Source organism: Nannobrachium achirus (assembly GCF_963921795.1).
Source record: "Nannobrachium achirus genome assembly, chromosome: 20".
In the NCBI taxonomy this organism is placed as follows: domain Eukaryota; kingdom Metazoa; phylum Chordata; class Actinopteri; order Myctophiformes; family Myctophidae; genus Nannobrachium; species Nannobrachium achirus.
The window spans coordinates 15,444,297-15,458,156 of record NC_137827.1 but is presented as its reverse complement, the minus strand read 5'-3'; the positions used below and the strand labels follow the sequence as shown (position 1 = coordinate 15,458,156).

At 44.5% G+C, this 13,860-nt stretch overlaps 1 protein-coding gene across 1 annotated transcript in view; it reads right to left on the bottom strand.

Annotated features, from left to right (window-relative positions):
* clic4 (chloride intracellular channel 4) overlaps positions 1 to 13,051 on the bottom strand; it is a 39,117-nt gene extending 26,066 nt beyond the window's left edge. The window contains exon 1 of the mRNA XM_080750111.1: positions 12,682 to 13,051. Within this exon, the coding sequence (XP_080606237.1) occupies positions 12,682 to 12,750 (69 nt within the window). The 5' untranslated portion in view covers positions 12,751 to 13,051. The remainder of the gene's footprint in view (positions 1 to 12,681) is intronic.
* Between the last annotated feature and the right edge of the window lie 809 nt (positions 13,052 to 13,860).

The window sequence follows — 13,860 nt, the reverse complement described above, 5'->3', positions numbered from 1 at the left end:
ATTAAGAAAAAAAAAAAGTGGTGAGCTTGTGAGCTTGTAGATCGGCTATTTCCACTATCAATGTTCTTTTTTAAGAATAAAGTTGTCAAATATGTCAGTAATTTCTTTGTATAGGTTAGTGTCATATTATCTACCATGTGCAACTTCAAAGCCTACAAGCCAAACAGAAATGTAATTGTCAACGACAAAAACACAATTAAATCGTTAATCGCAATTATTTGAGTGACAATTAGTCGTCATGTAAAGTGTCATAATCGTGACAGCCCTATGTGTGTGTGTGTGTGTGTGTGTGTGTGTGTGTGTGTGTGTGTGTGTGTGTGTGTGTGTGTGTGTGTGTGTGTGTGTGTGTGTGTGTGCGCTCGCGCGCTGGTGTATCGACTAGTCCAGTGCACGCCAGCCAGCGCTGATTGCACTCGGTCTTGGCTAATGAGTCTAGGCGATGACACCTCAGTGTTCTCGCAGCAGAGTCGGATCCATGTGTGGATTTTAATAAGGCACAAAGGTGCAATCGTTGGACCTGGCCCGGGCCCTGTAACGTTTTATGAGCAGGCAAATAAAACGTCTGCCGCTCCCCAACCCACTGTGTTGTACCTCTTATTTCGGAACTGTGTACTGATGTTTCAAGACACACTTGCATCCCTACAGTAGCTCTCATAATAACTGAAACCACCACCCTTTGACTCCCACACAATGCAGGAGATCAAAGTTACAGTGTCTAGCTAGCTAGCTAAGATATAATAAGATATTGTTTAGGCAGGCCACAGTTCTCCAAGCCTCTGTTCATGAACTAATTTTAGTACCATGACAAGGCTTGAGCCCCCCACCCCACCCCACACGCTGCACATTCTCAATTGGGTGGGCTGCTCTGAAAGTTCAGGCCACACTTTGACCGAATAAGGCTCTAGCAGCGAGCTAACGGTTCTTCCTCTCGCTCGGGGACACTGAAGGAATGTCGTCCGGGAGGAGGTGGCCATGGAGTCGTCATGTTAACTAACACGCCTCTCTCTCTGTTTGCTGGACAAGCAGCGTGCAGACAGGGAGGGCAAGGCTGGGTGTGGGGCCAAGACCGTGGGTTAGATACCCAAGGCTGGCTGCTTCCTCTGGGAAGTCAGCTAGTGCTAGACTGGATTCAATGGGCTTCTTTTTTTTAACAAATTCAAATAAACGCTTTCGTGATCATGCAAATATTTCTAATATGTAGGGCTGTCACGATAATGACATTTTACATGACGATTGTCACTCAAATAATTGCGATTAACGATTTAATTGTGTTTTTGTTGTTGACAATTACATTTCTGTTTGGCTTGTAGGCTTTTAAGTTGCACATGACAGATATGACACATATGACACAACCTAAATATAAAAAAGAAATGTCTGACACAACTTTACACTTAAAAAAGAACATTGATGGTGGAAATAGCCGATCTACAAGCTCACAATGCGTCGCGATTAGACGATTATTATGTAATAATTGTGACAGGCCTACTAATATGTGCCATTTAAGGCTTAAAAAAATAATTCTTGTTTTGTTCCATATCATTATGAAAGGAACATTTTTTGACTGCTGGGTAGTAAACATTAAAAGGACCACATCGGTGGTCTGGCAAGTTCAATCCACTGACAGTGACTCCAGTTATAAACGACATTACTGACATTTTCCGAAGTTTACTGTGGGTTGTTCTGATGAAGCCATTGGATTGGATTATTTTCATTTTAACACTGTATGAAAGAGATCCTCCACACTACATAGATTGATTTACAAACAAAATACAAAGGCACGTGATATCTTAACCATGCAAAGTTTTAAGTTCCAAGTCATCTTAACTTGTCATTTATCATCATTTTGTGTGTTGTTGTTTTTTGAGCGGTGGTTACACCGTCTCCTATACGTGGCCGTGTGTGTATGCGTGTCTGTCTGTCTGTCTGTTTGTCTGTCTGTCTGTAGCCTGCAGTACCTTTTCTGACCACACATGTTAAGGGAGGGGCGCTGTTGTTCAGGCCAGGCCAGGCACACTCACACACACACACGCACACACGCACGCACGCACGCACGCACACACACACACGCGCGCGCCGCCTCCACCGCTCAGTTCAAGTGTGATTTTTACTTGTACATATAAGAATTTAGGTGAGAGGTGGTAGGGGGTTGGGATGGTGAGTGGGATGGGTGGGGTCTTTCAGTCTGACCACCGTCAGAGACAAAAATGTTGAGGAGTCAGGAGTCAGACCCAGCCCGGAATGGCAGAAACGCATCACATCCCTGGTGTGGCCGTGACTCAGGCTGACGTCGCGCAGTGGAAACCTCATGGCTTCCAGGCAGACACAAGCCTCCACTGTGCTGGAGCGCTCTGCTTCAGCATGGAGCGCTACTGGATAAACATACTACAGCCATGACATAATACTGCTAAGTTAGAGAATGGCTGCCATGGAGAAAAACACAATGGCCCGAGATAAAACACAGAAGGTTTGTGTGGGGAGAAGGTTTGGAGATGATAAGTGACGGAGATCCAGTGTTGTGGAAAAAAGAAACGGACGTTGCTGAACCAACCTGCTACAGTGAGTCAGTCTGATGTTTCAACCAACAGCAGCACCAACACAACACAACCATCACACAGACCTCAGGCTGGTGGGTGACTAAAGGCAGACATGTGCATTCAGCCTTTTATCATGTGCGAGCGTGCACGGTGCACACACACACAATTTTGTCTCCTTCTTTTGTTCACATCCTTACCGAGACCATTCTGAAGAATAGAAGTACAGAACATACTTTTCATTGCCCTGTGGAAAGCGGTCATCTGACAAAAGAAAGTCTCTTTAAAGCCTCCCAGCACAAATCAAAGTCTCTAACAGAACAATGAAGAAGTTGAATCAAACAGAAATTGAACTTTGTCCAAAGGAGGACTCAGATGTTGTCAACAGCTGTGAGCAACAGTGACCGACCGTTGTCATGATGATGAGTCCTTTTGGCAGGTCCACATGGCAGCAAAACCTGCCCCACAGCCACACAAACAAACACGTGTCCCATCGCTCATTGTGAGCTGACAATTTGGTTGGACTGGACACATGCCAGAGCTGTGCCCCCTTGACCTGCAGCAGGCTTCCCTTCAAAAGCTACTCTGGTCTGGGGGGGACGGGGGACGGGACTGGGATGGTGGGCTGACTGCCCTGCTACATACAAATGAGCCTTCTGCAGCTAACTAACTGGAAGGAAATGGTGCCAAACACTTGAGCAACAGCTCGTGCACAAACACATTTGTTTTGACCGTTCTCTCAGCTTTAAAAGGCTGAGAGTGACATTACAAGGACCTCCCCGTTGCGGCGTCGTAGTCTAAAGTCAGTGGTGGGTTGGCTGAGTTCACTGGTTGCAACAAGAGCTGCATGCAACTAATGATTATTTTCATTGCTGAATAATATAAATTGACAGTACAGGTAATTAAAGTACAATAGGATAGTCAAGGCTCATTTCAAATGACCTGAACCTAAACAATCAATTAGAAGCTGCTTATCACCCAGCAGATAAAAACAAACTTTTCATGTAATAATATCTGTACGTATTAACACAAATTATCAATAAATTATCTCCGCCAGGCCAAAGGCCGGGGAAGCAGGTTATTTTTTTACTCCTGTCTGTGTCTCTGTGAGTGAGTGTGTGTGTGTGTGTGTGTGTGTGTGTGTGTGTGTGTGTGTGTGTGTGTGTGTGTGTGTGTGTGTGTGTGTGTGTGTGTGTGTGTGTGTGTTTGCAGCTAAACCACTGGGGGCGGAGGCAGTGGCTCAGGAGGTAGAGCGGCCGCTTGGGAACCCGGAAGGTTCCCAGTTCGATCCCGGGCTCCCCCAGAGTTAGTGTTGAAGTGTTCTTGTCTGAGCAAGACACTGAACTCCCAATTTCTCCCGATGAGCAGGTTGATGCCTTGCATAGTTTTGTTTCCTCCGCTGTCGGTGTATGGATGTGTGTGAATGTAAAGCACATTTTAAAGCGTCTTGGATAAAATGCTAGATAAATGCACAATTTACTGGACCTATCAGCTGCCTCCAAACTGTTTGTGCAACAACATGCATGCTTTTTGATAGGTAGACCATGCACCTAAGCAGTAAAAAATACTTTTCTAAAACGTAGAAATGCTATCTAGCTTCATGTGTGGTCATCGAAGGAAGGGGAGTGTTAAAGTAGTGCTACGGGTTTAGGTGGAGTCTGAAGAGGTGAGTCCCCAGTCGGGGTCCACCCTATGTTCCCCAGGTTCTATGTTCCCCAGGTTCTATGTTCCCCACATCTCCCCCAAAAAGGTTCTATGTTCCCCAGGTTCTATGTTCCCCACCCACACTCCCCACAAAAAGGTTCTATGTTCCCCTCTCAACCAAAAAAAGGATCTACTGTATCTTCCCCACCAAAAAAAAGGTATATGTTCCCAACTCAAATGCAGGAAATGGTGGGACATCTGGGCACTAAGAACATGTGGACAATCCTAATTTAGGTGCCCAGTTGCCCCTAAGTGCCCACTCATCTATGTGCCCACTCGTCCAAATGCCCAGTCATAACAAAAGTATGGTGTCCAGATGTCCCTAGTGCCCCCTGTCCCACTAGTATCCGTAATTTCTCCCCATTATTGGGTGTTTTGAGTTGTTATTAATAATTAGAAATGAATGTTTCCTGCATTTTTGGATGAGTGGGGAACATAGAACCTTTTTTTGAGGGGGTAAGTGGGGAACATAGAACCTGGGGAACATAGGACCTTTTTTGGTTAAGCGGGGAACATAGAACCTTTTTTGGGGGGGTAAATGGGGAACATAGAACCTGGGGAACATAGAACCTGGGGAACATAGGTACGGTCCCCTTCAGTCCACGGCGGACAGGGAGTTTATTCCACAGTTTGGGGGCCAGGAGGGCAAATTGTCTAGGACGAGTGGATTTTTGTCCTGGGGTTTTAAGCGAGGGTTCTGTCAGCATCCCTGTGTTGGCTGATCTGAGTGAACGGGTAGGGTTGTAGGGGTATGGAGGAGCCATACCTTTTGGCTGGGATTGACACATCATCCCAGCCAATGTCACATTATACAGCTCTGGATAGGCCACCAGACTTGGCGGACTTCTGCACTCCACAGAGCACCCCTTTCTAGTTGATATTTCAATGGATCATTGTAGTTTTTAAAAGCCTATGACAGATATATGGGTCACTTCAGGTTGAATGTGTGCAATCACTGACAGAGCGATGAGTCAGGCAGTTCCTGCCACCCTATCCCCTATGTGCAGACAGTCCAGTATGGGTTATCCACACTTACGCTAGCCGTCTCCCCGCAGCTCGCGTAGCTCATTTTACTACAGTACCTGTATGAAGAACGCAGCGGCACGTGAAACATAAGCAGAGAGGATCGTGTTGTGACTGATTGAGTTACACACATTTCTGGGGCTGCAGGTCTCGTCATGGTGGAGGTGATGTAACAGAGAGCTACAGTAGAAGCTCAAAGGCTTGTTTTCTCTGCTATTAGTTACTTTGTAACCAATAGGAGTATAATCTCCATTATGCTCCTATTAGTTACTAAGTAAAAACACGCAACTCCCCGAACATGCAATCTTCTCCATGTCAGCCCCAGAACACAACGCACGTGTCCATCCAAGCTCAATCCGTGTTTTCCTGCATTAACCTTTTAAACCCTCTAGACTCTGTAAACTGGACCCGACTTGGCATTGTACACCAAATCTCTTCGCCCCAAAAACAGCAGATCTAGAAGTTCACATCACAACACGCCACGTTAAGCTGTTAGCTTTTAGATCTGCTATTTCCAGTTGATGTGTTCCACCCAGAATAGGGATGCTGCTAGCGCTCAAAGTGCTTAAGACTCATTTCCTGTTCCTGCATGGCATGCATAGGAGAAATAGCTCATTAACCCTGGGCTTCCCCGTGGGCCAGCTTTTAACAGGACAACTCCCCTTAAAGAGACCCATCCATCAGGCCTTTTCCTCAAGACAGCATACCGTTGCCACGTATGCATAACATGGTGCTTTTAATACAAGACAAGTTAAAGCAATTACGTGTGTGGAAATGAATATGAAATGAGCTGGGGCGCCCGCTAGCCTACTGGTCCAGGCGCGTACCACTTAGGCATTACCACATAGGCATGGATGCCTGGCAGGGTCGCCGGTTCGATTCCCGATCCGGACGACCTTTGCCCTGTGCTACTTCCCATCTCTCCCCCCATTTCCTGTCAGTCTACTGTCCTATCAATAAAGGCATAAAAGCCCAAAAACAAATCTTTAAAAAGAATATGAAATGAGCCTTCTAAAACTTTAAGCCCTACTATATACTAGCAATAGGCACGACTTATTGTGAGCTTGTAGATCATTTTTTTTACATTTTCACCTACGTATAATGACAGTGAAAATAGGGAGGTCTGTTTTAAAGTGATTAAATCTGTGATCAATAACTTTCATGTCCTATCTGGGATTTGAATCCCAAGTACAGTATTTTCCGGACTATAAGGCGCACTTAAAAGCCTTTAATTTTCTCAAAAAACTACAGTGCGCCTTATAGTCCAGTGCGCCTTATATATGGATCATTCATTGACATTGACATTCCCTTTAGCACAGCTCCATATGTTGGATGCATAACGCAACGGTAGCGTCTATTATGTGCGCCTTATAGTCAGGTGCGCCTTATATATGAAAACAGTTTGAAAATAGACCATTCATTGACAGTGCGCCTTATAGTCAGGTGCGCCTTATAGTCCAGAAAATACTGTAAGTGCTAAAACAAGACTGTTATTGTCCCCGTCATTCCATCCGTCCATCCGTCCGTCTGTCCGTCCGTCTGTCCGTCCATCCACCTTCATAGTCATGTGATCAAGATGGATCTGTCAGATTTTTCATATTCCATCCTAATTGGCTAAGATAAGTTTGCAGGAGGGGCCCATTTTGATGTGCCCCAAATGTTTCACATGATCTGCCAGTTAAAGCGACCACCAGCGACATCACCGGCATGTGATCGCTTTTCTTGTAAAATAATGTTTTATAAGTCACGGATTACAGCTTTAAATCCCTAAATCGGTTTGGTAGGCTGCTACATTGTCAGATTAGTTGGGGTCTTGCCAAGAGGCCCAGTCCAAACAGTCTGTTATAATGGATGTAGGTAGCAAGAGGCTATGTGTTGCAAAGGGTCCACAGAGCACAGCAACATAATCGTACCATCTTAGCAAGTCATTAATCTTTGTTCCCAGCCTAACGCACAATGCTGACTGCAGCAGTGCTAGTGAAAAATAAACTGCTGTATTGATTGAAGGACAGGCAGCTCTCAGTTGCTTACAGTAGATTTTCACCCAAGGGGAAAAGTAAAACCTTATTCAAAAAGAAATATGCAAACAAGAGGCAAATTCAGTCTGACATGCAGTCGGAGAAAGGTCCCGCTCGTTTTCAGGAAATAAGTTAATACTTGGGCTAGATGCCATGTCTGCACCAAACAATAGCTTGGCTTCAGTTAACCTCTGGGTTGCCTGGTGGCTCTGCCAGTTAGTACACACACAGAACACATGAGATGCCAGCACGACCCGAGTTCAAATCCCACTCCTGTCATGTCTTGCATTCTCTCTGACCTTCTTCCTTTTTGTCTATACTTGATATTATCTAATAACGAAGCAAGAAATTCCCCAAAACATTAATCTCAGATAAACTATAAAAGCCAACAAATTAAAATGTAAGTGTGACTTCTTTATTAAATGAAAGTTATTAAATACCAAATGACATGCAATTTCAGTTAAATACTATAGTCCATGAACTGTAATTACAGCCAATGGATCATTGTGTTACCATAAACAAAAGTAACACACTGACCTCACCTCACATGGAGCACATCACATCATCATATGACGTGACCACAAGCCTCACTTTCTAAGCTCTTAGAGCAGAAACGATCGTCCAGACCAGACATGCCCCAGATTCTAACTGGACACTTTCTTCCTTCCTTCCTTTCAGAGGGAGAGAAAGACGTCTAGTGACTCAGGTCGATGTCCTCTGGGTCAATGCAGCAAAGCGAGCCTGCTTGCTGGTATGTTACTGGGATCCATCTCCATAGTAACCATTAGATTGTGTCAGGAGACGGGCACAAACACAGACAGGCTCCCCTCCAATCCCTCCAGGGTCTCTGGCTCAACAGTTACCCAACAACATGTCTACTGGCCCTGGAGGTGGAGGAGGCCTCGAAAGCCAGTGAGATGACCTTGGCCTGCTGTCAGGCTGGAGATTGATTGATTGATTGAAAACCTTATTTGAATTTTGCATAGGAAAAGGTAGTTTTATGTTCACTGGTACAAGGTCAACTAAAAGTACGACACCTAAAAAAAGGGGAAATAAATAACTTTGTAGTTTGGACTTGGGGTCCTTTTTAACTCATATAACATTGAATGACAGACAACTAAAACAGTACTGTGCAGAAAATATAAGAAAAACTGTTGTAAAACATAACATGCAAAAATAAATGGTATTTACAATAGAGAGGTCAGGGGGAGGTATGGTTAGGTAGGCTAAGTTTTCTGTTCCCAGTTTCAAGTAGCGGTTTTAAAGGAAGATAGGGATTTACTCCTTTAAGGCCTTCAGTAGGGAACGAATTTGACCCTTTGTTTGAGCCAAGAGATGTGAACCAGAGATTTTAAAAAAGCTCTCATCTCATCTACATCCTGTGCAGTGCCATGGTCACCGCTGGGGACTTTTATTCTGTCTGCTGTGACTGAATTAATCAGGGTCAAGCTGTGACAAACTGGACTGGAAATAAGACTGCATGAGTCCTGATTGTATCAAGAGAAAAGGAAAATGAAGGATGGTATGTTAACAACTTACTTAAACCTTACCCCCTATTCACTGACCGGTGTCCCCCAGGGGTCTATACTCGGCCCCCTCCTTTGCTGCTACACCAAATCTTTCCCCCAGAATAGGGACGCTCGGATTTGTGTGGTTAAGTACAACTTCTGAAGGACGGCGTCTAAATAAGACTTGTTTAGTTATCCAACACACATCCAACAGCGGCTAATCGGAGTAATCTACATCCGTTAGGGGCTCTGAAGTGAGAGGAAATGCCTTGTTGGAATCTTAACAGCTTTCAGGAAAGACACTCAATGGTTTTTGATTCAATAAGCAAGCAAAAACTGAGTTTATCAAGTTAGTTAAGGCCGGAATCAATAACGGTACTGTAGAGAATGTGGGTGGACCTCGTTTAGCTCATGTAAACTAGAGGAAGGAGAATTGGTGTGATAATAAATCCAATAATGAGTAAACCTAGACGCCCTGTGTCTACAGCTGAGCACAGAGAGGGCCGGGGGTCACAATGAAAAGTGATCAGGTGACATAATGTCAATCATTCTACAAGATCACATACTCTTACACTTTCTCCTCTCCCATGGCTAACTTAGGAGGTGAGGAAGAACCACATTTGCCTCAATGCTTGAGGTGACTAAATAATCAAAATGCATTACAAAACATAAAAACATAAAACATAAAAAAAAGAAATAGGCCTACTGCAATTTCCAAATCGCAGAGGCTGGAATTAATTGAGAGAGAGTGGGGTCCAAAATGGACTTCCAAACAAGTTATGTTAGTGCTTTGGATAATAAATTGGTCAATGAATCAAGTCACACCATTCTGGAGCTAAGCGCTGCAGTACTTCTTTGAAAACCCAGTTTTGTTCTTACAATTATTATTCTTTGTCAATATTGTTCAGCCATACCCATAGCATACATGACTGTGTATCTCTGCTGTCAAGACAACATGTACCATTATTTATTTATTACATATGTAAAAGTACCACATTATGTAAAACATATAAAAATAAAGAAAAAATAAGCGAGTAGGGACAATATCTAACCAGCTGATTTGCAGGGAGGGGGGGCAAGGGTTGGAACTTGGAGCAATAAAACCTGACAACAACAAGCTTAACCTCCACAATCTCAAGGATGAGGACAATCAAACTGTGTTTCCATAGAGATGTGACAGCTCAGCAGGTTAGTGTAAACAAGGTGGGTGGTTTTAAAGCTGTCAGACAACCCAATGCCTCCATAGTAGTCTGCGAACATCAGCTACTTTACTAGTCAACCTTCACCTTTCAAATAATACAGAGAGACAAAACTCAGGTGTGTTGAGACACATTGAAGGCAGCTTCAATACATAGCATGGCCCTGACAAATCATGTACAGTATGTTGTGAGGCAGGGCACACGGCGTGTTGTTATCAGCTGTTTCCCAGAGGCCGCGGTTACACAGCAGAGTGCCTATGGCAACCTGCGTGCCTGCCATTGTCTCCTGTAACGGTGTTTAACGCGGCACAGTGGGAACAATGACAGACAACCTGGGACATCAATAATGGATGCAGTCGTGTCAGCCGCTTCTGCACGGCACCAAGCGGCGCAGGGGAGATAGCAGCTTTAGACAGACGTACATTTGGTGCACAATAGAAGCTCTGTACACAGGGCAAGCAGCGCCGCTCGGGCTGAGCACACATGATGCTGCCATGCTGGGGGCGAAGGGAGGGGGCAGCAGGGACAATGACGTTGACCACATGTGTGATGATCCTTACAGCAAGGGTCTTCAGCAGGGGGTCCGGGACCTAGCTTACTACGCTGCGAGGCGTTGTGAGCTTGTAGATCGGCTATTTTAGGGAAAGCGGTTTGGTGTAAAGGGGGAAAAGAGCAGACTAAAGTACAGCGTGAAAGCTCAAGTTAATTAAGTATTGACGGCTCAAGTGGTTAAATATCTGAAAACACAAATTGACATGAATCCAAAATGCACTGATGATTGTGCTGTCAAACAATGAAACTATATGGAATCTATGAACAGGTTGTGGGGGTCGCTGCTTCATCTCTCTCTCAACTAAGGGGCCCTTGGCCTGAAAACGTTGAAGACCCCTGCCATACAGGCACCAGGGGTGGTGTGAAGAAGAGGCCATTGAAGAGGAGGCTACCCTCACCCCGTACCATCTGTTGTGCCTCAATCAGGACAGTCAGCTGGTCAGGGGCCAAACTGGCCAGTCTTCTTATCAAAGTTTCACACACAAGAGACACAGCAGGGTCTGACCGCTCAAGAGCCAAATAGGAGCAATAAAAATAAAAGTGTCTCAATGGCCAACGAATGGAATGACAGGAATTCTCTAAAGTGTCGCAAACAATAACAAGGATAAAAGGCCAGGCCTCACCACGCATATTTTCAAAGACGCTGTGATAAAACTCAAGGTTTGCACTAGTCTTTTATGGTCCCAGCCGACAAGGTGTGAGAATAAGCACATGACCAAATGGGACAAAAATGCCATGATTCATCTGGCTGTAAATTATTTGTTAATCGTCCTAATACAAGCAAATTTTGACACACTTTTTGGGGTACAGCCATGTAATAATTATGGTCCCGATCCCCATTGTAAGCTGATCTACAACTCCACTGAAGCTCAAAAGGTTGGCTGCAGAACCAATGCCCCCCGCCCCCTCTGCCAACATTTAATTGAATTCAGGCCACCATAAACCCCCTCCCACCCCCCCTCTTCTAGTGGGGTCCCACCCTCCTCTCCCTGTGTTCTTTCTTCTACCATTTTCCCGCCCTGCAAAGCAGCAACAGGCTGCAGAGAGAAAAACATCCTCATCACTCCCATGAGTTCTGTTCTGTGGCAGGACAGGACAGCATCACCTGGGTTATGTTAAGATGCTCTCACATGATCACTGGACCACAGCAATAAGATCTCCTTGTGTCAATTGTGTCATCATCATCATCATCATCATCACCTCAGGTTTATCATGATAAAACCACACACACAAGGATTTTTGGGGAGGTTGGTGACTACCAGAGATCTAAAAAAATTAATATCTACAAGTGCCGCCTTATACACAATTAAGAATGAATAACTCAGAAAAGGACAAAGTAACATGTGTCTCATCATCACACTTCCCTGTGATGTTAAAATACAATATCCAGGCAGCTATCTGACACTGTGGTAGGCTGCTATGCTATGTCAACAAGGTGATCAACACACAAACATGAGTCAACAAGGTGATCGAACAATAAAACACGAGTCAACGAGGTGATCTAAATAAAGGCCGAACACTAAAACGATCCACGATTTGCCTTTCTGTTGAATCATTGGACCTTCCCATCAGGGCGGACCTCCAGCGTGGGTCGGTCCACGTTATAGACAGTAGCCTATGCGTGGACTGGACTGGACGAGCCGTTATTTGATTCACCACTGGCATGATGATGATTATCATAACCACAGACAGATCAAATACATCAAATATTACCGGTTGCCATTGGCAACGCTGTAACCACAAACAATTGTAAAAACCGAAACCGTTATTTATTATGGCAATTATTACGACGAGGGAGAAGTGCATCCGCCCTGATAGTGACACTGCAGAGGGTCCACATGGCCATCAGTCCTCCTGAAGGTTACACATCTCAAGGAAATCTAATTATGAAAAAGTAATTCGGTTCATGTAAGGTGAATTATAGGCTACAAGGACCGCAAATGTAATTAAAAGTAAAGTCAACTATTACATAAAAGCAACCATATAAACGACCTCGTGTGTAGCCTATGATATATTGTTGTTTGTCTCCTCCTGTTTGAGATGCCAACGACACATTCGCCTCCATTTGATCGAATAAAAAATAATAATAAAATAAAATAAAAATCCTGTAAACTGAAAATCAAAAGTTGTCCGTGCGACTTCTTACCTTCACAAAAAGCTCGATAACGGGTTCGTTGTCCGCCTGTATTCCGTTCTGTGGCACCGACAGAGACATTCTGGATGTTAGGCTACTTTCTTTAAAGTTTTTGCCAGCAGAATCAGTCTTTTCTTTCTCTTTTTGCTACCACGCCCGACTTGGTATGGTCCTTGTCTCTCTCTCTCTCTCTCTCCACCGTTTTCTTTTCCAGGAACGAACCAGCTGCAAACTCGCCCCGCGATTCCCACACAAGATGAAAACGGAGAAGGAAAACTAAACAATCGAAAGCAGGCTGCAAATACTCTGTGTACCTCAGATCAGAAATACAATCGGCTTGAGGGTTGTTCCACAATAAGCTACAGAATCATTGTTCAACCAAAGCTTTAGGAGATGAGAGGAGCAAAGGGGGGGAAGAAGCAACGGGAATATTTAAGGCTGTGATGTCATCCGCAGAGCAAACACTAAAATGTGGGCAGGGTTTGAGGAGGAGAGCTGGAAAAGCATACGGTGGAGGATGCCTGGAGCTAGAGGCTGGAGTATGACGGTGTCGCGCATGCCGACAAAACAGCACCGTTGTCTTTTGATGGAGTGTATGATCATCAGCGGTTCTCAAACTTTGAAATGTGAAAGTCTCCCCTTAACTCTGACAGTGTGCAGGGTGCATTTGGTTCCCCACTGTCAGTTACAGACTTGTATGGGTCAATGTAGACCCCCCCCCTAAAGCGATGGTTCTCAACTTGTGGGTCTGGACCCCCAGAGGGGTTCCCAAATTATTTTGGGGGGTCCTCAGATGTTTAGCTAAATATTAACATTGTTTTCCTACTCGACAGCAAACAGACCAACATACAGTATAAATGTAGGCCTATGTACATTTCTAAAGTGACAATTTAATTACTTTAAAGACCTTTTCAGTACCTCTGGTCAAACATTGGTCAAATTGTCAAATATTATAGGCAGCAATTGTGAAAATAGCAGATCTACATGCTCACAACTCGGCTATTTTCACAATGAAATAGATCGAGTCAAACTAAATGCAATCTGGCAAGCCATCGTCAAAGAAAGGGGAACGCCCACTCGGTCTGTACCTCTTCCTTTGATGGCGTAGCCATTATGACTCTTGTCTCGAGAGAATGAACTAAATGTAATGCCAACTTATGCAGGGTGGGGAGTCTCCAGTTCAAATGTTGG